The sequence below is a fragment of the Elephas maximus genome, chromosome 1 (assembly GCF_024166365.1).
Source record: "Elephas maximus indicus isolate mEleMax1 chromosome 1, mEleMax1 primary haplotype, whole genome shotgun sequence".
In the NCBI taxonomy this organism is placed as follows: domain Eukaryota; kingdom Metazoa; phylum Chordata; class Mammalia; order Proboscidea; family Elephantidae; genus Elephas; species Elephas maximus.
This window is the reverse complement of record NC_064819.1, coordinates 147,344,208-147,371,226: the sequence shown is the minus strand read 5'-3', so window position 1 is coordinate 147,371,226 and position 27,019 is coordinate 147,344,208. Positions and strand designations below refer to the sequence as shown.

Sequence of the window (27,019 nt, the reverse complement as noted above, 5' to 3'; positions counted from 1 at the left end):
AGGTGATTACTGCTTATCCTACCACTGCTGTACCTTGCAGTTGATATTTAATAGTTGCTGAATAATGTGGTTGACTGTAAAAACGAAATCATATTGATACTTTTCTGCTAAAGAAAACTTCCAGTAGCTTCCCTTTGTTCATCGAGTGAAGTCTGAACTCTTTAGTGTCATATGTGAGACTCCTTACTGACCATTCCCTACCTCCTTAGCTGAAGTTTCTCCCCCACCACCTACCTACGCATACCTAGCACCCAGACCATCACAGTGCTGCAAGGACACAGTACCTTCTACAGCTGCACGCTTTGTACATCTGCTACAAATGTCCTTCTCACTCCTCTCCCATCTTATGCTTCAGGATATCCTTTCAGATTTCACTCAGATGTGTCCAGTTCCCCACGGAGTACCTAATCCCCTACTGTATTCTCTTAATGCAGTGTATATAAAACAGTGTTTACAAACATTTATTTTAAGCACCTTCTCTGCTCAGATGGCTTGTGATCCTTATAATAGCCCTGTAAGGTAGTAATTATTACCTTCATTTAAAAGCTAAGGGTGAGGTGAACAGAGGTTAAGTAATTTGCCCATGGGTATATACTTACCCAGGGGTGGAGCTAGGCTTTGGACCTGGGCTCTTCCTGCTCTATCACATTGCCTCTCTCTATGCCTCTCTTATAGGGATTTCTCTATTATCTGAACACACACATGCCTCCTCTGACTACCAATGCATTTCTATATCCCCAGAGCCCATTTCAATAAATAAATAAAGAGAAGAATTTGTGACTGACAGAATTTTAAGTATAATGTAGTCCTGTGATAGAGACTCAGAAAACAGTGTTATAGTGTGATTTTTCATTTTCAAAGAACTGTTCACATTTTTTGGCTAAAATATGTTTTTGTTGTACCTTTTGCTCAACATGTGTTTATTGTACATGGTGAAGCACTGCACATTGGCATGGCCATTTCATCTTCAAGAAGCATTGGTGTGGTAGGAAGTTAAGACATGTACACATCTGATCTGAACACCCAGTAGGGACAGAATCCTCAGGTTTTAAGGCAGAGAGAGGTCACATGGGACTGCATTTGAAAGGGACCAGGAAAGATTTCCTGAAGGATGAGTAGAATCCAAAAGAGGAAAATATTGGAGTGGAAGGCAGTGTGGGTTCAGGAAAATGGGGATGATGACTGGAATTTAAAAAAAACCTGTAAAGTGAGATATAAGCCTGGTTTGGCCCATTTATAATTCAGAGCAGTTTTTGACAGCCTTTATTCTAGAAGTGCTGTTTCAGTGATAGAGTATCAGTTTTTTAAAACCTTATTTATTATGAAATGTAGAAGCAGAGAAATGCGTAAAACAAATGTATAACTAGATGATTATTCAGTGTGGAGTATAAGTAGGGAAAAAGTAGGTTTGTCTCTGCATTTGTTGCACGGGACTTCCTAGGTAGGAACTGGGCATCACATACAGTTCTCTGCAGGGTGGGTGTGGCCTGTAATAGAAGCCATGCTATCTGTTGTCCTGAAGAGGTCATCCCATGTTGTTGAAAGTACTTTGAAGTCACACTGTCGCATCGTAGCTTAGCTGTTGCTTCTTAGCACACAATCTTTGGTTGCCTTAGCTAATTTTTTGACAGCACTAACCTAATTTTCTGATTGCTGGGCACCCCCTATTGGCCACTATATATTTTTTTTATCTAAGGTGCACTTGGAATCACACCAATAATATGTAGATTTAGACAGTGAATTTATTAAAAAGGTTTCCTCTCTTGTAAACTTAGGTCAAATTTAATTTATGCCTGCATGATGTTTTATGAAAGCTTACATGGACATAGTAGAATTGTCTTCTACTATTGTTCTATTCTGCCCTCAAGTGACAAGTGTATTTATCAGCACCTGTCAAAATTATAAAGTCCAAGTGAAGGATGCTTTTAGCTATAGTGTTTCAAAAAATGCATGTATGTCATTGGCTCAAATGGTATATAGAATAAGTGTCCACATGTCTGAGGCATTGTGCTAGAAGAAATGAAAAAGATTAATGTGAGGCTTAGCTCTCCTGGCATTTATAATTTTAAAAATGTTGCTTATACCAGCAAAGAAAATTCAGAAGGGGGCACAAAAGAGAATTTAGCAGAAAAATTTAAGCTCAAGCAAAAATAATAAGTTTGGTAAACAATATATTTATGAGTCCCTGTGTAAGAACATTACAGCTTAATATATTTTAAAATTTTGTTATCAGCTATTGTCACAGTCATTTTGAAGTCATTTTAGTAAACAGGTTTCAGTGCTTAAATTTTGAAATGAATCTTTGTATGCAATGATTAATATCATTGATTGTTATCTTCTATTTTCATAGATTTGATCCAGGCTACCAATGAGACCAATGTTAATATTCCTCAGATGGCCGACACGCTCTTTGAGCGAGCAACAAACAGTAGCTGGGTGGTTGTATTTAAAGCTTTAGTGACAACACATCATCTCATGGTGCATGGAAATGAGGTAAGCTAGTAAACTTTTTTTTTCTTTTGGTGGAGGAGGGAGGCCTTCACTGAAGAGTATGGTGATGATTTAAGGCTCTTTGAGTTTTTACCAATTAGTAGAAAAAGAAGAGGAAATCTAAGGGGCAAAATGATCTACAGTACAATTCTAATCTTCCATTTTGATACTTTTCAAAAACATTTAAATTAGGCATTACATTAGAAATTTTAAAGTATTAACTATTACTGGTCCCGAAAATGTATATGCATGTTAGTGGGCAAAAACATTGTTTGAAGAAAGGAATAATATAATTGTTTTTTTTCTATAAGAAATTTTCCTTTGTGTCTTTGTATAAAAATTACTTTCATAGAAATGTTTAATTTTGAAAAGTATGGATAAAATAAAAATTACTTATTTTATGTGGGATGCCTACTGAATCCTATTAAATTGCTGTGTTTTCATTTTATACAGAAATGAAAGATCATATAATTTAATTCTAACTCAGCGAATATTATTCAAAGTCCTTCCCCCCCCCCACCCCAGAGAAGCTCAGCTGACTAGGAAGCTTATAACTGAATTAAAGAGATCTCAGTGAGAATTTGTAATAAAATTTCCTTTGTTGTTGTTGTTAGGTACCAAGTCACTACAACAGAATGAAACACTACCTGGTCCTGCACCATCCTCACAATCATTGCTATGTTTGAGCACATTGTTGCAGCCACTGTGTCAGTCCATCTCATTGAGGGTCTTCCTCGTTTTTGCTGACCCTCCACTTTACCAAGCATGATGTCCTCCAGGGACTGGTCCCTCCTGATAACATGCCCAAAGTACATGAGACAAAGTCTCGCCATCCTTGCTTCTAAGAAGCATTCTGGCTGTATAAGGCAGACTTGTTAGTTCTTTTGGCAGACCATGGTGTATTCAGTTTTTTTTGCCAGCACCATAATTCAAAGGGGTCAGTTTTCTTCAATCCTCCTTATCCATTGTCCATATGAAGCAATTGAAATTACTGCAGCTTGGGTCAGGTGCACCTTAGTCCTCAAAGTGACATCTTTGCTTTTTAACACTTTAAAGAGTTTTTTTCAGATTCGCCCAATGCAATATGTCATTTGATTTCTTGACTGCTGCTTCCATGGGCTTTGACTATGGGTCCAAGTAAAATTTCCTTTAGTATCACAAATTATTTAAAGGTGTAATTTGAGAATATGATTCTTAATTATAATTTTTATTTTTCAGAGATTTATTCAGTATTTGGCCTCTAGAAATACACTCTTCAATCTCAGCAATTTTTTGGATAAAAGTGGATCCCATGGTGAGACTTTTTCTGTGATGTTTTAAGTAATGAGAATTATAGACATAGTCAGATTTAAGTTTTATAAATTTTAGCTAATGCTTTTGATGTAGAATTTTTTAATTTTTGAAATGCTGTCAGAAATCCAAAATCTTGGAACTGATAGTGCCACTGGGTATTTAAGAAAAATATAAAAATAACTATATAAAAGTAACTTTAAAATATTTAAACCCAGGTCGTAAAATATTTAATTTTATTTTCGTCATCTTCTGTGTTTACCTTCAAGAGTAACAGTGGCTATGCTAGACCACAGTTGTTTATTTATGAAAGTATAAGAGACATGGAATGAAAGATGCTTTCCCAAGTTGGAAAAAAAAAAAAAGGCAATACCAATCTTAAAGAAATTTTGTTTGTAAATTAATAGGGTTTGAACTGCAATCATTTGTTCATCCACCACTTTTACTGGTTGCCTACTATGTGTAAGGCAAGCACGTCAAGCAAGTAGATAATTACCAGATAGATAAAAGCATTAAGTCTATAACAGGCTTTTATTTGAAACAGTAAACAAAAAGTGTGAAGAAAAAAGTTAAAAAGGGCTTTCTGTACAGGATAGTAGTGTAACTGACTTGAATAGTCTCGGAAAGTCTCATGTCAAAAGTGTTTTGGCCTGGAAACAGCATAGATTTTAAGTGAGGCCTGCATCTGATGCACCTATTGACCACGTTCTAAAACTGTCTACATTTAGAGAGTTAAAAAATTTTATACCTAAGTAAATCACAGCTGAAGATATTTCATTAATCAGTTTTATTCCCTCCCCCCCACACTCACAGGTTATGATATGTCTACCTTCATAAGGCGCTACAGTAGATATTTAAATGAAAAGGCTTTCTCTTACAGACAGATGGCATTTGATTTTGCCAGAGTGAAGAAAGGGTATGTTTTTTCTTTCTCATATTTATTTGAGTAGAATGAGTACTTGATTTATTTTAACTAAGTTTAAATGCCAACTAATTTTGATCATGAAAACTCAGTTTACAAAGAAACTCAAAAAATAACCTTGTAGAAGTTACCATTGAGGTTGCAATATGCATTTCTTTATTTCTGTCTTCATGCAGAAAATCTGATTTGCTGCTTAGAATTGATGTGGTATACTATTTTATTTGTTTAAATTGATTCAAAATTCTTAAACATATATTTACCAAATCCATTGCCAGTGGATCGATTCTGACTCATAGTGACCCTGTAGAACAGAGTAGACTTCCCCATAGGGTTTCCAAGGCGTAGCTAGTGGATTCAAGCTGCCGACCTTTTGGTAAGCAGCTAAGCTCTGGACCACTATCCTAATCCTAGTGGCAATAAAACATTAAAAATCCAGAAGTAACCCTCTAATAAATGTGTAGGGCCTGTATGAATTGAGTAATAGAATTTACTTGGAGTTATAGCATATTTTAAAACACATGAAGGTATGCCATATTCTTGCAAGGGAAGATTGAATAATTTGGGTTCTATTCTAAATTCACTTATTTTACAGTCCTAATTAATCCTAATGATTTGTTTTTGTCTTTAAACTTAATAAAAGGCTCCAAAATTTATCTGGACTGTAAATGTGTGCTCAAAACACAAAAATTTATTGAAAGGAAGATGTTCTAGAGTTGAAGGGTTGGTGAGGACTTTCCCTGTCAGATACTAAAACAAACAATAATTGAAACAGTATAGTTTAAGAATTGAAATCTAACAGCAAATTAGTGGGACAGGATAGCACTTACATGATCTCTTTTTGCACATAACTTATTGAGCACCTATTATGTTCAAGGAGCCCTGGTGACGGATTGGTTAAGAGTTCGGCTACTAGCCAAAAAGTCAGCAGTTGGAATCCACCAGCTGCTCCTTGGAAACCCCTTGGGGCAGTTCTACTCTGTTCTCTAGGGTCACTCTGAGTTGGAATCAACTCGACGGTGATGGGTTTGGTTTGGTTTTTTTTCAATATGATGTTCAAGGCATTGGTAGGAGCTGGGATTCAATGTTGATAAAACAGCACAAACCAAAGAATGAGGGACAGATTACTTATCAGATACCAAAATTAGATTCTCTGCAGGAAAAAAAAAAAGCATCAAGTAAACCTTTGTCATAAAATGAAATAAATTTCAGGTGTTTAAAGAGTTCCATATAAAACCTGCAAAAAACTAACGCATTTGGCTGCTAACCAAATGGTTGAAGGTTCAAGTCACCCAGAGATGCCTAAGGAAAAAAGGCCTGGCAAGTACTTCGGAAAAATCAGTCATTGAAAACTCCATGAAGCTCAGTTCTACTCTGACATAAGTGGGGTTGCCATCAGTCAGAATCGACTTGATGGCAACTGGTGGTAGTGTAGGAAGACTTGGCCAAAGGATGTAAAGAGTCATTTCATGAATGCAGAAATACAAATGATCAATAAACATGAAAAAATATTCACTAATTAGTCATCAGGAAATATAAGTTAGTGCCATATATGCTGTTTTTACTTATCAAATTTGCTCAACATTTTAAAATGTAATAATATTGGCAAAGGTATAGTTAACACAGATGTGCACTCCCAACACTGTTAGTAGAAGTGTAAATGGGAGTAGCCCCATTTTCCTCAAGTCCACAACCCGTTGGTCCTTATATTGTATCTAGTCTTAAATGCTGGAAGGAGCTAAAGGAATCAGCTTTCTCTGTCTATAGAGTTCCTAGTTTGCAGCTGCTGCCCCAGACCATGAGCTCAAGCTCTGAACTCACTTGGAACCAGGTGGCTTCCGTAAGACATGATTTTTTGTTTTAGGAATCTTTCATTTTTTAATTTAGAGGAGGAAGATTGTTACAAGAATTTAGGCTATGGTTCTGTTCATCTTAAATATATAAGAATTATATCTACCTTTGTGGGGGGGAGGGGGTTGGCTGGTATAAACTAAATTGGGCCTTCAAGTTAAATTAAGATCAGAATATTTTCCCCAAACGTAAATATTCCCCAGGCATATTAAATGCCTGGTGGTGAAGTGGTTAAAGAGCTTGGCTGCTAACCAAAAGGTCAGCAGTTTGAATCCATCAACAGCTACTTGGAAACCCTGTGGGGCAGTTCAACTCTGTTCTGTAAGGTCACTATGAGTTGAAATCAACTTGATGGCAGTGGATCTTATCCTCATTTACAAATGGTTTTTACAGTCATGTGGATCTTTTAACAAGAATGCTAATTTTTCCACACCAAATATTCTATTTAGAATTTCTTTCTCACTCCCAAACATACCACTTTTTGGATGATAAACCTCATATTTGATTCATCATTGCTTCTTTGAATGGTTAGCTGGTTGATAATACCACAATTGAAGTATTTACTAATAGTGCCTATTGATTAATAAAACTTCATGAAATGGAAACATTTGAATTTTAATTGAAAATTCCCATTTATTTCCCTCTAAATAGATGTTTGAATCTAGTCAGAAGTTACCAGCCAGAAATTTGTGCAAATCTTGTATCTATTCCTAACTTGAAATAATGGCAAGGTATTGTAGATGGTTTAATATTTAGTCTAAAGAACTTACACAAAAAGATATAACTCTCTATTTTCTAATAGCTGACCTAACCTTAACTTTGAACTACTTTTTTTATCCTGGTGGTAAGAAGTATAAAACTGCCCATTCAAAATTACTCAGTTTGTCATGAGTAAATACTTTATAAAATTAGGGTTTTCCCTTTACTCTGTTCTCTTATGTCCTTATTATTCCTGTGAGTCAGAAGTCCAGGCACAGCTTAGCTGGGTCCTCTGGCTGACAGGAAACCTATATTTTTCATACTGTTGTTTCTATCACAGCTTTATAAATACCCATTCAGAAATTCAACTGGCCTCTTTCTTCTAGGCTGCATTGCTTTCCTCCTTGTGGCAGTGCAAATAGAAAGATAGCATTGCCTGTATGGTTAAAGAAGGAGAATGAATAAGAGGAAATAGTATAGATAGAGAAGGAAAACAGTTTCTTAAAGTTGCAAAACCATTCTAGAAGATGAATGAGGATATGGTGGGGTCGGGGCGCAGAGAGGGGTGGAGAACAGCTCCACCATATACCAGGAAGTTTTATGCTTTTCTTTAAATTGCAGGGCTGATGGTGTAATGAGGACAATGGTTCCTGAAAAGCTACTAAAGAGTATGCCAATACTGCAGGGACAAATTGACGCATTGCTTGAATTTGATGTATGTATCTCCCCAGATTCTTAATACTTTCTTTCATTTGATGGTGGGCTACAGGTAAAGCTGAGATCTCCTTGAGAAGCAGCTTTAGATTTCTCCTATTTAGATGAATTAGGAGAATACTTAATGTAGGCTGTAAAGTAGAGTAGAGGTGATTTGGGTTTCCCAGATTTTCCAAGCAGCTTACCAGGTGTTTACTTAAGTCATGGAGAACTGTGAGTGGTGCATTCTTGGAACTCGTGTCCTGAGCAGCATGGTGGCCTCCTGTTGTGCTCGACAGGATGGAGTAATTGCAAAACGTACCTTCAGGCAGCTAAATTACTTGACCTGTTGTTAAGAACAATTTTATATAACCTGCTTAAATAGCTGGCACTATCCACCAAAGAGAGTTATTTTTGCTTTATCATAGATGACATTGGTCTCTCTTACTGGCAATGCCAATATGATTTGTTTCTTAAAACCATACCTGCATCTAGACTGTGGTGGTGGATACACTAACCTGATAAAATTGTGTAGAACTAAACACACACACATACACAAATGAGTACAAGTAAACTGGGGAAATCAGAATAAAATTGTTGGATTGTATTACTGTTAATATCCTGGTTGTGATATTGTACTATGGTTATGCAAGATGTTACCATTGGTAGAAACTGGGTAAGCGGTACAAGGCATATTTCTGTATTACTTCTTAAAATTGCATGTGAGTTTAAAGTTACCTCAAATAAAAAATTAATTAAAGAAAACCACCTGATTCATGAAAATAAAATATTTTGACATGTGGGAAGGTTCTTAATGTACTTTGTCAGCTTTCTGCTTTCTAGTGGTTGCCTAAAACAAAGATTTTCCTTAAACAATAGTAATTTAAAAATCTCTGTTAATATTAGTATACTGCAGACTATTAATATAGTTTAGACTGTTAATATAGTTTAGAGTCCTAGCCACAGTGCCCTACTCCTGTGAAATTTCAGTAAAAGCAGCAAACCATTTTATTTGACAGATTTTACAGTAAGAACTTCATTTCATACCTATAGAATTAATTCTCTTAACTTTTTCTTTTTGTTCATTTCGTTTTCTTTGTTTTCCTTGGCTTTAACAAGGGTACCGTCTTAAAGGGAAAAAAAAAGATATAAAGAGAAAAAGGATAGAACCCAAGGAGTTTGTGAACAAAGGTTGGGTATCTGGGTAGATATTATACCTCTTCGTGTTGGTCCTTTTAGTATTTGGTGGATGGGTGAATGGCTGTGACTGTAAAATTATTTTAAGGGTAGCTCGCTGAGATATCCCTCCCCTATGCGATGTGTTTCCTCACCGACCATTGCAGGCCTTTGGAGCCCTTCCACAGACACCATTAGATAAGGAAAAGTGGAAGAAATATAATACAGCATAATAAAAGCAATAAAAGACCAGATGTTTAGAAGTTGGATTTAATTGATAGAAAGTATAAATGTCTTATAAGTGGCAAAACTAACTTCATTAACTTAAATAGGAGCAAAAATGTATGCCACCCATCTTTAAATATTGGTAGGGTTACTAAAAGAGTTACTCAAAATTTGTAGAATATGAGTGAATTTCTTAGTGATCATTTGCAACATTTTAATGTGCTTTGAGGAAAATTGTGATTTGATGATATGCAGTTAACTCATTAAATTTTTATCTTTTCATAGGTGCATCCAAATGAACTAACAAATGGTGTCATAAATGCTGCATTTATGCTTCTTTTCAAAGATCTTATCAAACTTTTTGCTTGCTACAATGATGGAGTTATTAATTTACTCGGTAAGTAGAACTACTGAAATGTGTATTGAGTAAACACTGTATATGAATGCAAAGAGTTGAATACTGACAACTTGATATTTAAAAATCTAAATACATGATGCATTTACGTCGCATTTCTCTGCATATCCTTGTGTTAATCAAGATTGAGTGGAAGAAACAGAAAACTCTCTGGACATTTTAAGCAGGAAGAGATTTCATACAGACACTTTAGAAAGGTTGAGGGAGGAGGTTCTAAACTTTGTCTCTTGGAACAAGTCTCATAACAATAAATAAGTGGTCCACTATGCTGACATCTACCTTTGAGGCCAAACCTGGAGATACATAGGAGACAAGAAGTCACTGCCACCTCACTAGGTATAATAGAGAGAGGGAGTACCCACTCCTTGGTTTCTGGATCCGTGTTCTCTGGCAGTGGTAGATAAGGCACCATGTACTTGATCTATACCCATTGCCACTGAGTCAATTCCAACTCATAGTAACCCTATAGAAAGAGTAGAGCTGCGCCATAGCGTTTCCAAGGAGCAGCTGGTGAATTTGAACTGCCAACTTTAGTAGCCGTAGCTCGTAACCACTGTGCCACCACGGCTCTGTACTGATCTGTAATTCAGAGCGTATACTGGAGTCCCTAACTTCTCAAGGTATTTTCTGAGAGCTGATACCCAATCAGAGTCATCTATAGGCCTTTCCACCATTACATAAGGCCAGCTACTTCTGGAGTGGTGGGATATGTGATAAGACCATGAATCCTGTGGATTGAGTTCAATGTCTCACCTCTTATGTGGTAAAGTGAGTGCCTTGGCTGTGTTGTGTGGGGTATCATGATGAAGGTGACGCTGGCAGAGCAGTGTGGGCAGAGGTGATAAGTCCATATCTAGGATAACTGTCTATTATGGTGTAAATAGATTGCTGCTCTACCCTCTAATAAAAGGGGTTAATCCTCAATCTGTTACTTGATGAGTGGCTGGTCTCCCTAGACTCTGGTGCTATGATGGAAGCTCAGTGATGCCCTTGGCAGTTGACAGATGGAGGGCTCAGCAGTGATGGTAAACACATCAGCCTTGGTGATGGGAAGTCCATGTTGTTGAGCCTATTCATAACCTCTATGTCTGATATCATAGCCCCTTCGTGCATCAATCTTTGGAATCCTCTTTTTCCCCTGATTATTGAGAGCCTTTGTGTACATGTATGGTTTATGCCCTTTGATCTGTATTCTCCTGGGATGAAAATAACCTCATGCTCTTTATCCGTTCTGAGGGTCCATCTACTACTTTTTCCCCAGACCTTCTTGTCATGAATCCTCCAATTATTATTGCCCATAATTAGGTTCAGTTCCATATTTCTTGCCATCTCACCTTTGATATAAACTGGAAAATCAGAAAGATAAACTGCTTCATGATTGGCCCACTGTGGAGATTTCTCTTTCTACTGTCAAGGTCATCCGTCTGTGGGTATGTAATGATTCAACAGAGTATTTCCAGCTGGTGCCAACATTTGGAACCTTCACTAAGCCAAGCTTGAATTTTTTTCTTCCTCAGTAAGCTAGTCCTAGGGAATTACTCAGAGGGCATAGGTGTTATTAGAGGGAGAAGTAGCAGTGCAGAAGAGTAAGCACCCTGGGAGCATGAGTCATCTGGTCATACAGCCTCCATGGACATTCAGGACCTGCTTGAAGCTGGTCTCTTATATATCACTTCCATTTGATAGTGGAGTGTTCTTGTACTGGTCCAACTTTATGGTTTAGTAGATCAGATAACACCCCCTTTAGGTCTATGTTCACTTGGTGATCTATGGCCATGTTCTCAGTCTCTAGAAACAAGCCAAGGGCAGTTTTCCCAAAGGTGAATAGTTACTGTCTGAAGAAGACAAGGCTATTTTTCAAAACACTAGGAGCCTATGCTGTGATTTTCCTATTGGAGCTTACAGAGGCATTCTGTAACATTTGGACCTGCCTCAGACACTTTGGATACCTTTAAAACCAAAAAAACCAAACCCGTTGCCATCAAGTCTGGCTCATAGCGACCCTATAGGACAGAGTAGAACTGCCTCATAGAGATTCCAAGGAGCACTTTGTGGATTCAAACTGCCAACCTTTTGGTTAACAGATGTAGCTCTTAACCACTGTGCCACGAGGGTTTCTTGAGTACCTTTAAATGTGATGGAATAAGGGCCCATGTGACTCCAGTGTAGAGCTGTTATAGAGCCTCCCTTTGTTCTGGGTCCTACACATATCTGACAGCTATACCAGATACTCTGTTAAGACCAGTACACAGAGATTGCCTCCAAAACCAAAGAATCTCAGTAAACTTTTGCCTCCGTTTTAATTAAAAGGGGTCAAAGTGCAGCAACTTGTCTTTCAATGTAAGTATTTCTCTAAAATTCTCAGACCTTTAGACTCTCAGAAATTTTACTGAGGTGGCAGATCCCTGCATTTCCGTGCATTCTGTCTCCTACCTTTTGACACGCATGTGTCTTCTCATGGCATCTAACATAGCTGTACTTGTTGCCCAGGAGCTATAATCAGTCTGATGTCATCAAAGTGAAAGCCCACAGGTTTAGGACAGCCAGAGAGGTTCATGTTCCTAAAATAAGATAGCTAGGGTTTACTGGCATCTCTGCCAGATGAAACCAAACCACTTCTGATGGTCTCTGCTTATTGGGATAGAGATAAAAAACATTTGCCATTTCAATAGCTACCTACCAGTGCCAGGAGCTGTGTTGATCTTTTTCTGATAAAAGAAGACACAGTCTAGATCTCTGCAGTTAGGAGTTATCACTGAATTAAGTTTACAGTAATCCACTGTTAACCTCTAAAATTCATTCATCTTTTGCACAGATCAGTTATGCAAGTTAAATGGGAATGTGATGGAATTGCAACACCCGTATCTTTGCAGAGATCAGGAAACCACTGTCGGGGATTTTGCAAGTTTTGAAGTATGTCTATTCCAACTACATATTCAGGAAACTAGGGAGATAACCACAGTTATTTTCATGTATCCACTGGATCTAATTTTCTTTTATATTCTTAGTTCACTCCACTGAGTAGAACATATTGTTAGAACAAATAGCAATGTTTTGAGACCCCAGAAAGTAGCAACAGCTTGAGTCAGTGTCCAATAATCCTTGAAAAGTCTGGGTATATCCCTTTCCCTTGTGCTTAGTCACTCTGGTAAATGTCCTTTTGCAGAAGACTAGGAGGGCCCTTCCTCAAAATTATATAGAGTGCTTATTAAAACTCACTTTACTAGGCCTCAACACAAAGTTTCTGATTTAATAGGTCTTGGATAGGGACAGAGAGCCCTGGTGGCACAGTGGTTAAGAGCTCAGGCTGCTAACCAAAAGGTTGGTAGTTTGAATCCACCAGCCACTCCTTGAAAACTATGGGGGAGTTCTACCCTGTCCTGTAGGGTCACTGTGAGTCAGAATCTACTTGATAACAACAGGTTTGGTGTTTGTCTTTTTTCCTTGTTTTGGATGGGGCCTGAGAACTTGCATTCCTAATAGTTCCTGAGTGATGTTGTCTTGGGACAGTTTTGCTGGATATATGATTCTTGTCTGGCAGTTTTTTTCCTTCAATGCTTTATATAAGTCATCCCATTGATTTCTTGCTTACATGGTTTCTGCCAAGTAGTCCAAGCTTATTCTTATTGACTCTTCTTTGTAGGTGACTTTTCGTTTATCCCTATCCACTCTTAAAATTCTCTCTTTATCTTTGATTTTGGCAAGTATGATTATAATATGCCTTGGTGACTTTCTTTTAAGACCTATCTTATATGGAGTTTGATGAGCATCTTGGATAGATGTCTTCTCATCTTTCACGATATCAGGGAATTTTTCTGCTAACAAACCTTCAACAGTTCTGTTTGTATTTTCTGTTATCCCTCCCTGTTCTGGTACTCCAATTACTTGTAGGTTATTTCTTTTGATAAAGTCCCACGTGATTCTTAGGGTTTCTTCATTTTTTTAAATTATTTTGTCTGATTTTTCTTCAAATATATTAGGGCCAAGTGCTTTATCTTGAGTCTCACCAATTCTGCCTTCCACTTGCTCAATGCTGCTCCTCTTACTTTCTATGGAGTTGTCTAATTGTGTAATTTTATTGTTGATCTTCTGAATTTCTGGTTGCTGTGTCTATGGATTCTTGCAGCTTATATTTTTCATTATGCTCCCGAATAACCTTTTTAATTTCTTCAACTGCTTTATCTGTGTGTTCCTCGGCTTGTTCTGCATATTGCCTGATCTCCTCCCTGATCTCGTTCCTGGTGTCTTGAAGAGTTCTGTATATTAATCTTTTGTATTCTGCATCTGGTAATTCCAGGAAGGCACCTTCATCCAGAAGATCCCTTGATTCTTTGTTTTGAGAGCTACTTGAAGTGATCATGGTCTGCTTCTTTATGTGATTTGATATTGACTGTTGTCTCCGAGCCATCTATAAGTTATTGTATTAGTTTATTTTATGTTTGCATACTGTATCCTAGCCACTTGCTTTGTTTTTTTTTGATATGCCCAGATAAGTTGCTTGAGTGAGCTAGCTTGATTATTTTCACCTTTGAAGCTCTAACGTCCTGCCACCAGATAGCTAGAGCTGTTATCAGGTATGTAAGCCTAGGAGTCCATTCGCTTTTCTTGTATGGATTCACTCAGATGTCCAGGTAGTTGGTCATCAAGTATGTGGTCCAGACTCTGTTCTGTGGTCTTAGAGGGACAGGGTGATTGGTGTAGGTACCGGTATCTGGTTGCAGCAGGGTGTCATACTCTGAACAAGGTAGGGGGCTGACAACCATCCCCCATGAATAACTTTTTGTATATAAACATGTTCCAAGCAATATTTGGGACACATTTAAACTAAGAACTTACTTGTTGTTTATCTACAATTTTAATTTAACTTGGAGTCCTGTATTTTATCTGGCAACCCTGCTGCCAAAATAAATTTGCAAAATCTTGCACTTCTTTGACTTGGGCTAGACTTTGTACATACCTCCCTAGAAAAAAAAGCATGCTAGAATTTAAATCTTATTCTAGGTATTGAGGAAATTGGCAGGGGGGAAGGAGGAAGAAGTGGGACGATAGGGCTTGAGGAGAGCTTTCAAACCCCTTCTCAGGTAAGTTGATTACAGGACCTCTGCGCAAAGCAGAACCAGCTTGCTCAGACTGAGGAGGAAAAGCTTTTGCTGGCAAGGGAGGTTCATTTTGCCTTGAATCTACTAAAGTGCTCTCTTTTTCAGTTTTCGGTCCCCACTCTTTCTCAATAAGTGTTCTAACTTTCACAAAGGACACCTAGTGAGGCTCCTTTAAACATATGTTACATAATTGTTCAACTCACAAGATTAGACCCTTTATCTGAGTTTTAGCTGTAACTGCCATGTGGCTACAAGAAGATAAGATTATTATAGGGCAGTCTTGGAGTGACCTGGTCCTCTGTGCCTTGAGCCAATAATTTAAAATCCCATGTGCAGTTTTCTTTTTTAAGCTCTCCAGTAGAGTCAGAAGCAGTCTTCCATCCCACGGTTCTATTTGCCTTGTTTCCATCATGGTGGTTTTTCCCAGCATGATGAACTTTCAATCCAGGTGCTTATTCCAGAAAACAGTAGGTGATAATTTAAGTAACTGTTCTTCTCTTATAATAGCATATACCATTAGAATTCTATTTTCCAAGTTGCAGGTGGTCATCTAGATCAGGTTATATGTCTAATCCCAGATTCCCATTTAGCCAAGTCTAAAACCATTTCAGGTACTAAATACTGCATGCAAGAAACAGAAACCACTCTACATATTCTAAATGGAAAGAGGTTTAATACAGGGAATTAGTGCTTACATAATTTTTGGAGGCCTGCAACAATTGGTTTGAGGTTTACCTCCTGAAAGGACTTTCAGAATAATAGGTACTCTTTTACTGACTAGGGAAGTTACTACTTTTGAGGCCACCACTAAGGTATTATAAAAATAAGAAGCTGCTGACACCACCACAGTTGCTTTGCAACACTAGAAAGCTACAGAACAGGCACTTGAAACTACAATCTAGGAATTAGGGGGTCAAATGAAGAAGCTGGGACTACAGCCTTACTCCTCAAAACCCAGGAAGCTGGAGCATGGACAGTGGAATGTTGCCAAAGGATAATCTCACATTTCTATGGACTTGCCAGCCATGAGAAACAGCCAAAAAACCCACCTTGCATATCCCCCATGGGTGTGTCTAATTTGCAGAGCTGAATTTGCATCTAGAATCCTGACTTTGCAGGAATGTAGAAAAGAGTAGAATGGAGTTTGGATGCACTAGTCACCAACATCAAACACAGTGCTCTTGGAGGTTTTGACTTTAGTGGAAGAAGATTCCTGCCCTCAATATTATAGTCCAAAACCAGAAATACCTTTATTTCTGGTCTGTTTTGCTGGCTGATCTTATACTTTCTTACCATTCATAAATGTGAACATTTACTAAAGTTCGTTTCCACCTTTCTACTTTTCTGCTGCTTTTGTATTTTCTTCCTTGGAAAATTTATCATCTCCATTAAGATGAGTTCTAAAATTTATTTTTTCCGAGCTTCAGTTTTGCATGGATTATTTCTTGTATATGTTTAAATGTAGGTATTGTATTTTCTTCTAAAACTTGGAATCTCTAAAACTGAACTCTTGAACTTACCTTTTTCTAATCTCCTTATTTCTGTTTATATAAAATTAATCTTTTAAACCTAAAATAACCATTATATTGCTCATCTTCCTCAAATCATTATCCAGTCAGAAATGAAGTTCTTTTGATTCATCCTCATACTCTCTCACCAGTGTACCCCCGTTTCCATTCCCACTGTTGGCTCAAGAACGTTGAATTTATCGCCTTAACAATTCATTTAGCAGTTGAATATATCCAGCCATTTGATTCTCCCCTACTGTTATCTTGAACAGCTTCTTAAATGCTGCTGTACTTAACTTTCTCCTTATGTTGACTACACAGATTGTAATAAGAGCATATTTTCTCTTTATAATAAAATAATAGCCATTTAGCACATATTTTTATTTCATTTAATTTGAAAAAAAAGATAGCCTATTGGCTAAGATTTAGGAGCAGAAAGAAAGAATTATCCCTTGTTATATTAAGAATCTGAACTTTTTTTCTGCAGAAGTGGTGGAAATGTATAGTTTTGTCTAATAACATTCTGGTGTCGAGTGGCCTTCATTCAGCATTGTTGCCTGCACTGCTCTTGTTAAAGTAAGCATAGAAAATAGGTGTGTAAGGCAGTATTCTGAGTGTTGTGAGCAGGTACATTTTTTGTTTACCAGATAGTATCAGGAGTTAACCTTATTGTCAGGGTTAATTTTAATCAAGAACTTCATGAGCTCTTATTCTGGAATTAATACTGCTGCTACGAATGTTTAGAAATGTTTTATGGCTGCAATGAAGCTCTGACTTGCACTTAAGAAGATACTTCCCTTACTAACTAGTGGTCATTACTAATAGTTTACATGGAAAGTCTCAGTTTGTCTCTCAGGGATGAGGTATCTTTTCATTTGGTGCCTTTCCTAGGACAATTATCCTCTGAAGGTTAATACTAACATGACAAGGGGAATTTACCAAAGTTTTACAAAGATTCATGTTGCAAATGTTAAATTTGATCATTTCAAATAATGAAACCCAACGTATATTATTTTTAGTATGAAAGAAAGGCAGAGAGGCTGTTTTCTGGGAGACGTGTTCCCCTCAGTAACAGTGTTAATTTCTCTGGGTCATGCCCTGGTCTCTAAGAGAACATAGGGCAAGGGAACCTCACAGCTTTGTATTTATCAGTATATGTTGCCTTTCTGAGTCATTACCACTGTTATAAAAATAATTACAAGGTTGTAACATAAACCTATAATTTTTTGAATGTCTTTTGTTGATTCCTGAATTACCATGAAGGATACAAGCAATTTAAAAAGAATCCAGACGAGAGAGAGAAAAATTGCTCAGAATTTTGATGCATCTCTTCAAAAGAGAAATTGAGATTATCCAGTTTTATTTCTCTTTTTGAATTATTGTTAAAGATTTGATGCGTAGGAATAAACATCGATTATAGAAAAGAGAAGTAATTTAGATGTTTGGAAGAAATTTTTTATGTCCTGTAAAATATAATTGTTTAAGAAGAAACAATTATATTTTACAGAATAAATCCTTATTTTCAAATTTTTAAACTAAAGAATATTTGTTCTCTTATGGTAGCACCATGATTCTATCTGTAGTGATAGAAAACCGGGTAACGTGGAGAAAGAAAGTATCATTAGATTTGACCGTTGTTTAAAATACTTGCTTCCCTCTCAAATCTTAACAAGTAGAAAACAGTATGAGTTTGTTTTCTTGAACTTTTTGCTTCCCTTGAATACTCTACAGGGGAGGTCTATGTTAAAAGTAAACTTACCAAAAGACTGTCAACAGAAGGTAATGAGTAGCTACCCTTGATAATTAGTTCTTTGTGTAATAATATATTATTAAATCTTTGTTGAAAAAAATAAAAATACTTGAGTTAGTAAAATTGCATGCTGAATGAAATCAAGAACTTTCAAGTATGAGAGAATATAAAAAATAGCATGTGTTTAATCATGTGAAAATATAAAATAATGAAATTAAAGAAGATGCTGGGTTGGCAGTTATGATGCAGAGTTGCCTGGAAGCTATTATAGACACTGGTCTGCTGTATCTCCATCTGCAATGTTAATAACTATTGACTGAATGAATCAAAGAATAACTGATGAAGTCCAACAAAAACAATGATAAAATGCTGGTTTTCTTTAAAACGTGTATTGGGGGAAATGCATTCTCATGTTGCAATTATAACAATGCTACAGTGCCTTAGAGACTATGAATTCTGAGCCTTAGGAGTGCAAAAGAGAGAAGCAAATTGACCCTCTGTCCCTCTGTCTAGAAAGCTAAAGGGTGAGGAAGAGGGTATGATTATAAACTACAAGTCATGAAGGGTTTGGGAAACCAAATTTTTTTTTAACTAAACTCTACTATTTTGTAATTAAAAGACACATTATAATGTGACCAATAAAGAAAATATTTATGACCAATAAAAAATCAATTTATACTGAATGTAGAAAATTTAAAGAATTCTTTAATTCAGGAAGGTTCATAGATTATTGATGTATAATATTTAGATTATTAGTTTATAGTAGCCTAGTAAGAAAACAAAGATGCTGTAGAATGCAGTCATAATTTTTTAGATTGTTATCAGGAAGGATTTGCTGGGGTTTTCCAAAACAATACAGATCATGAATTTAATTTGTTGTGATAGTTCATATATCCTTCTGCTTTAATTCTGTTTTTATTATTTAATTGTTTTATGTGAGATAGATCATTATCTTAGAACATAGCACCCTCCTTAAGGTGTTTGGGTCACCTTTGTTTAGGTGCTTTAATACCTCATATATGTTTTAGTGCCAAGTGTTTTGATTAAACATTAGGTTTTTAAATAGTAATCTTAACATCAGCTTAGAATAAAATGGGATATGATACCCTTGATTTTCAAGTTACGTATTTATTTTTTCTAGAAAAGTTCTTTGAAATGAAGAAGGGACAATGTAAAGATGCGCTAGAAATTTACAAACGATTTCTAACTAGAATGACACGTGTGTCTGAATTTCTCAAAGTTGCAGAGGTAAGTAATATTAAGCTTTGCTGGGAAAATAATGTTTAAAATATTAGCTCATGTATGTAATAGAACTGACAATCTGGCAAGACATTCTGCCACAGAGTATGTTAGGGATGGAAGTGACCTTAGAGGTTATCTCGTCCAGCTTCTCACTAACAACTGTACTCTTTGGTCCTACATTCCAGTCAGATGATCATTCTCCATTCAAATGAAAGTTTTGTGGATCATGAGCTCATTACTGCTTTGTAAGCATTTGTTCCTCCACTCCACCTAATGGCTATCTTTGTAAGAAATTGCCTTCTTTTTATTGAACCCTGTATTTGCCGTATGAAAAGTTTTTCTCCATAATTTTTAGTGTGTAAACCATATATCATAATATCTAATCTTTCTTATTTTGTCAATGAAAGAATAAAACAGAAAAATATAATTCATTTTATAAAGTTTATAAATTCTTAAGAACATTTCTTTATACTTAATCTCAATAACTGTGTAGCTGTAGAGTTAGTAGTGTTCCTGAGGTTATCTGTAAGTTGGTGTTTTCTTTTACTAAATCCATTTTTTAATTCATACTGTTACTGGAATGATGGCATTCTTATGATACTCATTTGGCAGGATGACAAATGGGTTCTAATCTTACATGTCCGCTAACTGATTGCTAGGGACCGATTGGAGTGCTTGGCCAGAGGGATTCTGAGGCTCAACAGCAAAGCTACAATGTGGGTGTGGAACATTCATGCTATGTTTTTGCCATTTTGAGAATGCAGTGTGAGAACAAACATTTCATACACACAATTTCAAATGGGCCCTAGTCCATGCATTTATCTTAAGCTTATTTATTCACAGGAGTAAATTCTCACATTCACATTGTAAGACCAAAATAATTGCAAATGCTAACCTTTGAGCTTTGATCCATACAACATGTAATCAGAATAAAGACCTTTTTTGTGTAGGATGGATAATAAAAGATAAAGATTTGTTTATATAAATTACATATATACTAAAGCATGTTCACCTGTATCTCCTCATGGATTTATCAGTGTTGATGGTCTTTAGGGAAGAATAGAATTGCTTGAAACTTTGGCTTTTGCTGCTACCTTCTAATCACAGGTTTTGTTTTTTTGTATTTGAAATATTATTTTGCCGTGGTTTATCAATAATTACCAGTGTAATCTAGTAAAATTTACCTAATTTCTTTCTCTGAAAAGATCATTATGCCTAGGACCCAAAGCAGAAGCTTGTTTCTTTGTTGCATTACACTTAGGTTCAGGTACTTCCCAGTTTTTTCATGTGTTACTATGTTTATCATATAAATAAGGGACTGGACACATGATGGACTGGGGTGTACATTTCTCTAGTTAGCATAATAGGGCTGGGCTGAAGGGCATCATGAGAAAAGGAGTGTGTTATTTATTTGTTAACTTCTATTTTACACATAAAATTTTACTACTTTACATCTTCTAAAAAAACCACCTTGTTTCTCTTGATAACTCCATGTTAGTGCAAACCTAATTCAGGCAGTTGAGTATATGTCTTTAAATAGCTGAATAATAAATATTTTTTTAAAATTAAGACTTTTTATAGAAGGATAGTGATTTGGAAAATTAATTTTCAATAGAATAAACATTAAAGCACAATGTGATAACCACAACCATTTGTGTTTCCTTTCACATTTAAATTGCATTGTTCACATTTTAGATGGTAATTAAGTACCAGTGCTGAGTGCTTTGGTTAATTTAGAATTTTTTTTTTTTTAATAAATGTACAAGGCTTCTCTCTTCTCTCTGCCAAGCAGTATTTATGTGTATATGTGTATGGACTCTGTGGTAGTACCATTTTCCTGAAGAGTCTGTGAAAGACTTCTAGACTGTCATTTTAAAAATATAGATACACACATATACACGTGCTCTTTGGCAAATGTTAACAATAAGTTGTCCATCATATTAAAAGAAATGTAGGGTAGTTGAACAGTATCTACAGAAAAATTTAAATCTCCCAATCTCCCAGAGGGATTACGTGGCATGTAGGGAACTTCCCATGTGTTGGAGTCTTACACTGAAGTCTACTAAGGCAGACAACTGAAACGTTGGTGGTAAAATGGTTGTTTTATAGGTAATAGGCATTTCTGCTAAACACTCTCCCCTTTAATAACCAAAAAACCAAACCCAGTGCCATTGAGTTGATTCCGACTCATAGCGACCCTATGGGGCAGAGTATAACTGCCCCGTTGAGTTTCCAAGGAGTGCCTGGAAGATTTGAATTGCCGACCTTTTGGCTTGCAGCCATAGCACTTAACCACTACGCCACCAGGGTTTCCCTGTCCTTTAATAGAACCAAGTTATTCTTCATTTGCTATGCGAGAATTGTAGGAATTATATCTCCCAGAATAATTGCAGACAGAAAGTAATGAGACGTCTATAATATAGTAACACTTTAGCCCAACCCTCCAGTTACACTGTGGTTCAAAAATCATTAAAAAAAAAGCAATGTCAAGGGCTTTTCCTAAATTCTTTCTGTGTCATTAACAGAATTATCCATTTAAGAGAATCATATCACTTTTTACCAAAGTGATTCCAGAAGCACCTATTATACTTTTTAAATGGCTCATCTAAAGAAGTAAACTTGATGAATTTGCTTTCATTTATAATTTCCATAATTTATAATAATGTGAGTTTGGGGAAGCATTAGTGGTTTCCCTAAAGCCAAGGTTCAGTCATTAACAGGTAAAGTCTATATTTAATGGGAGAAATCTCCAGCATAACTTGATCTAGAGGGTTGAGGGCTAGTGCTGTAGACCAGTGGCTCTCAACAGCAGGGAATTTTGCCACACATCACAGCACCCCTACCCCCAATAACGTCTGGAGTCATGCTTTGTTGTCACAACTGCAGGGGATAGAGGTGTCTGCTGGCATCCAAGGGATAGAGACTGGGCATGCTACTTAACACCCTACAGTGGATGGACAGAACAGACCCCTCAACAAACAATTACCCATCCCAAATATCAGTAGTGCCGAGGCTGAGAACCCTGCTCTTGAAATAAAGAAGGGAAATTAAACCTTGTGGCTCAGCATTTCTAGTTTGCCTTATAGTTTGCCTTACTGTCTTTTTAGGAGCCCAGCACCTTCACTCTGTGTATTTGTTTCTATATTTTTATCAGCATAATCAAAGGACCTGATTTCATAAGGAGAGAGACCTTGATTTCAGTTTCATTCTTTATATAAAAAGATATAATTGGTCTTATAACACATTTTCTCCCAACTTTTTGTTTTGATAAAATTTCAAACCTAGAAAAAGGTGTTAAAACCCGAGTAGTATAATGAACACCTGTGTGCTGTCTATTTGAAATGATTCACCTTTATTAATATTTTGCCATATTTGCTTTATATCTCTGTCTCTCATATTCGTAAAATACATACACACCACACACTCACACTTTTTTTTTTTGCTCAACTATTTTAAAGTATGTATAGTGATACTTCTTTCCTAAATACTTCAGCATCTTTCTCCTAAGAAAAAGATTTTCATGTAGAAGCATGATACTATTGTTGTTGAATGTCATAGTCTATTCCAACTCATAATGACCCCATGGGACAGAATAGAACCGCCCCATAAGGTTTTCTAGGCTGTAATCTTTATGGAAGCAGATCTCTAGGTCTATCTCCTGCAGAGCCACTGGATGGGTTCAAACCACCAACCTTTTGGTTAGCAGCCAAGCACTTAGCTGTTGAGCCACCAGGTCTCCTTATGATAGCATTAGTACACTTAAAAAAAACTTAATTATAATAACAATGTGATCTATAATTTACTTCAATACTATCTAATATTCAGTCCATATGCATTTCCCCAGTCGTCCCTGTAATTTCCTTTATAGCTGTTTAATTAGCTCCTAGACTTTAAAAATTACACATTGCATTTGGTTGTACTTCCCTTTTTTTGTTTTCAGTTTAGAACAAGCCTCTCATTTTTTTTTTTTTTAAAATCTTTCATGATATTGACATCTTTAAGTTTTAAGTATTTCAAACCAGTTTTCTGGTAGAGTGTCCCAGATTTGTTTGATTAATTCCTTATGATTAGATTCAGGTCAAATATTTTGGCAAGAATGCTATATAGATAATGTTGGTACTTCCTATTGGGAAAGTATAAATTGTCAGTTTGTGCAGTTATTGGTGATGTTAAGTTTGGCCATACAGTTAAGGTGGTATCTGCCAGGTTTCTCCAAGTAAAGTTGCCATTTTTCATTTGTAATTAGTAAGTCATTTATGGGGTAATATATTGAGACTATATGAATTTCTTGCTCTCCAACAACTTTTCATCTAATAGTTTTAGCATTCATTAATGAGACTTGCCAAAATTGAATATTTCTTGCTGGTTTCAAAATCATGATTTTAAAATTCAGTGTTTCTTCCACTTTTCTTTTGTCTGTAAAAACAAAACCAAATAAACCAAAAATTAATACTCTTTCTCCCAGCCTTTTTTGTTTTCTCTTTTGATTTTTAGTTTCACTGCAGACTCAGATTTTGTTGTTGAGTAGAGCATGTATGTCTTAACCAATTCAACCATAAAATTCTAGAGGTTGGGATTGTAAAAAATCGTCTGCAACAGGAGAATTTACATATCCAGCTCTGTTTTCCCATTGATATTTTCTTTTGCCTTGGGAGACATCTACAGTCCTCAAGATACTAAAATATAATACCATCATGCTTTTTATTTTCCTTTTCTTATCTGTATTTGCCATGAGTTTGTCTGCCTTTTCCGTGAATTTGTCTAATTTTTTTTTCCTCATGTTTGTCTGCTTTTTGCTTCAACTCTTGAGTAGCTCTGAATATTAGAGATTTGAATTCCCTATTAGGTAGTTTTAGTGCCTTTTCTTATACTAGAAAGTCATCTGGTGTTCTATTCTGGATACCTACTGGAACCATTCTGTCCTGTTTTTTTTTTAATATGTTTTGATATTGTCTGCTATTTTGGGGACGTTCAGTAGTTATTTTCTTCATTTATTGATTGTAGATTTGTTTGTTTCATCCTGCTTTTTTGTTTTATTTGGTTATGGCTGAGCAGGTGGCTGTGTGTTCTTTGTTGTTGCTCGTCTGTGGGCACTATGCTTTTCACCTTCTTGTCCAAAGGGCAGGGCCAGTCACTTAGGTATGGTGCAGCAGGGCAGGTCCAGCTGAAGTAGAGGGGCTGGGATGGGTTGTTTGTGGCATTTGCTGGGGCTGACAGGGCGGTTCGGGGGTCCGTGCAGGGCAGGTTCCAGTAGGCCGTGCCTGTGCTGCTCAGGGATGTGATGTGCAGCACACGGTGCAGGTAGGCAGGAGGGAGGGGAGCGGTTGTGATGTGTGGAGCTAAGATGGATATGGGAAAGAAGAAAGAGAGAGGAGAGAAAAACAGGAGCCAAAGAAACAAGCAAAAAAAAAAAAAAAAAAGTGCCAAGGAAGCTTGCTGTTGGAGTGGAGAGACGAGAAACCGAGAAATGAAGAAAAACAAAAAGCAAAAGAGAAAAAAATAAATAAAAATTTAGAAAAGAGAAGGAAATGCCCCCAGGGGTCCCATTGATGACTGGGGAAGTGGCTCCCAGGCCTTGAGGCACAACCCATCTGGAAGGAGTGGAGATGGCACACAGCGCCAGGTATTCAGGAGACAGGAAAAGGAGGAAAGCAGAGAGAGATAAGAAACAGAAATGAAGAAAAACAAAAAGAGAAAAGAATAAATAAATAAATAAAAGAGAGGCTCACAGTGATCCCACTGGGGCAGCTGTGCAGACTGGGGAAGTGGCTCCCAAGCCACACAGTACAGCCCACCTCTAAGGGGTAGAGACGGCACACAGCACCAGGTATGCAGAAGACAGGAAAAGAAGGTAAGTAGAGATGAAACTGAGAACTGAAGAAAGAGAAAAGGAGAAAAGAAAAAGTCCCCAGGGATCCCACCAGCGCAGCTATATAGACTGGGGAAGTGGCTCCCAAGCCACACAGTACAGCCTGGCTAGAAGGTGGTTCCGAGACGTGAAAAGAAACAAACAAAAAAGGCCCCAGGGATACCACCAGCATAGCAGCATGGACCTGGGAAGCAGTTCCCCTGCCAAATGGCGCTTCACAGCCTGTCAAGAAGCAGCAAAGATGGCACACCGAGCCAGGTGTTCAATAGAAAGGAGCAGGGAGGAGGTGAGAGGCAGGGAAGAAACCAGAAGGAACCCAAAAAAGCAACATCAGCAAATGAAAGGGCACTGAAGGAGCTGGCCTGTGTGAGTGGGGCGAATCCAAGCAGCATGGAGCCAGTACCTCCCAGGCCGCAGTCACTCTGCCTGCTGGGAAGCAGTGAATGCCAGGCAGGGGAAAGAAGGGTGTGGGGTGGGAAAGCATATATCACTGCTCTGTCTCCTGCCTGGAGCTCCGTAAAGCTGCTTTCCCATACTCCCTGTCTGCTGATCTCCAGCAGGAGTCCAAGATGGCGAATCCATGCTGCATTAGTTAATAGGAGACCTCAGCTGATATCTCCTTGCTCTCTGTTCTCTGTCAGTGTCTTATTCCACTCGGTGCTTGGTTGAGTTCTTTATCACTTCATTTAACACTTAGGGTTCCAGGATTGACATTCGTCTCTGTCTTACTTAGTTTTTCGAGTCTTTGCTGTGGAAGGATGGCATGGTGCTTCTGTCTATAATGCCTTGTTGTCTTCTCATGCTTCTTTATTTTGAGGAGCGTTTTCCTTTTGTCATCATGCAGCTGTTTATAAGGAAAGTTAGCTTACTTAACTGTCACATGCTCATGGAAGGCAGATGTGTTAAAGTTGTTAATGTTCCATGCTATCAATTTGAAATATTTGACAGGTAACACTTGTACATTTGTAAATATCTATAAATTATATTTGCATTATATATGTATTTTCAGTTCTGTTGCTAAAGCTGTATATATTTTTGTGCTATTAACCAAATTAGATGAAGTTTCCATAAGCTAACACTATTTCTGGTGCCAGCCAGTAATAAAAATTGAAAGGATCTGGTGTACAGTATAGCCCATTTTTAACATTCTTCAACTTGTATATCATTTTATGTAAATAATGAAGACTGTCAACGTAATTAAATTATTTTATTCATCTGTGCACCTTCCCTGTGCAGGCGCTGTCCTAAGAGCTGGCATGTAGAGCAGAATGAGACAGCCTTGCATTAAAGAAGCTCATGATCCAAGGTGCACTTACAGCCAAGCATATTACCTGACTTTATATGTGCATATTTATTACTTACTCAGATTGTCTCGTTTTTGATACTCTGTATTATGCTGATTAATTCCTTCACTTGATTTTCTTTTATTTCCCACCGCATATTCCCAATGGCAGAAAACTTTCCTTGTGTTCCAGTTTTGCTTTCATGCTTTTTTTCTTTGTACTTCTCTAGTCCTTAGACTTGTGGTGCAGTGGTGAAGAGCTACAGCTGCTAACCAAAAGGTCAGCAGTTGCAATACCAACCACTCCTTGGAAACCCTGTGGGGTAGTTCTGCTCTGTCCTATAGGGCTGCTATGAGTTGGAATTGACTCGAGGGCAACGGGTTTGGTTTGGTTTAGTTTTAGTCCTTAGACTTAGTAATTCAAGAATGGAGTTGTATCTACTTGAAAAAAAAATTGAAACTGATTTCTTCTAAAAGCAGAGATTATTTTGTACTGTTCTCTACAGTGTTT

General features: G+C 37.0%; 1 protein-coding gene across 9 annotated transcripts in view; it reads left to right on the top strand.

Moving 5' to 3' along the window:
• Nucleotides 1-27,019, top strand: part of SNAP91 (synaptosome associated protein 91) — a 170,038-nt gene that overhangs the window by 55,168 nt on the left and 87,851 nt on the right. For all 9 annotated transcript variants that reach the window (XM_049896484.1, XM_049896534.1, XM_049896526.1 and 6 more), the window contains 6 exons: nt 2,351-2,493; nt 3,709-3,784; nt 4,594-4,696; nt 7,871-7,964; nt 9,629-9,740; nt 19,257-19,363. In XM_049896484.1, coding sequence (XP_049752441.1) covers nt 2,351-2,493; nt 3,709-3,784; nt 4,594-4,696; nt 7,871-7,964; nt 9,629-9,740; nt 19,257-19,363 — 635 coding nt within the window. The remainder of the gene's footprint in view (nt 1-2,350; nt 2,494-3,708; nt 3,785-4,593; nt 4,697-7,870; nt 7,965-9,628; nt 9,741-19,256; nt 19,364-27,019) is intronic.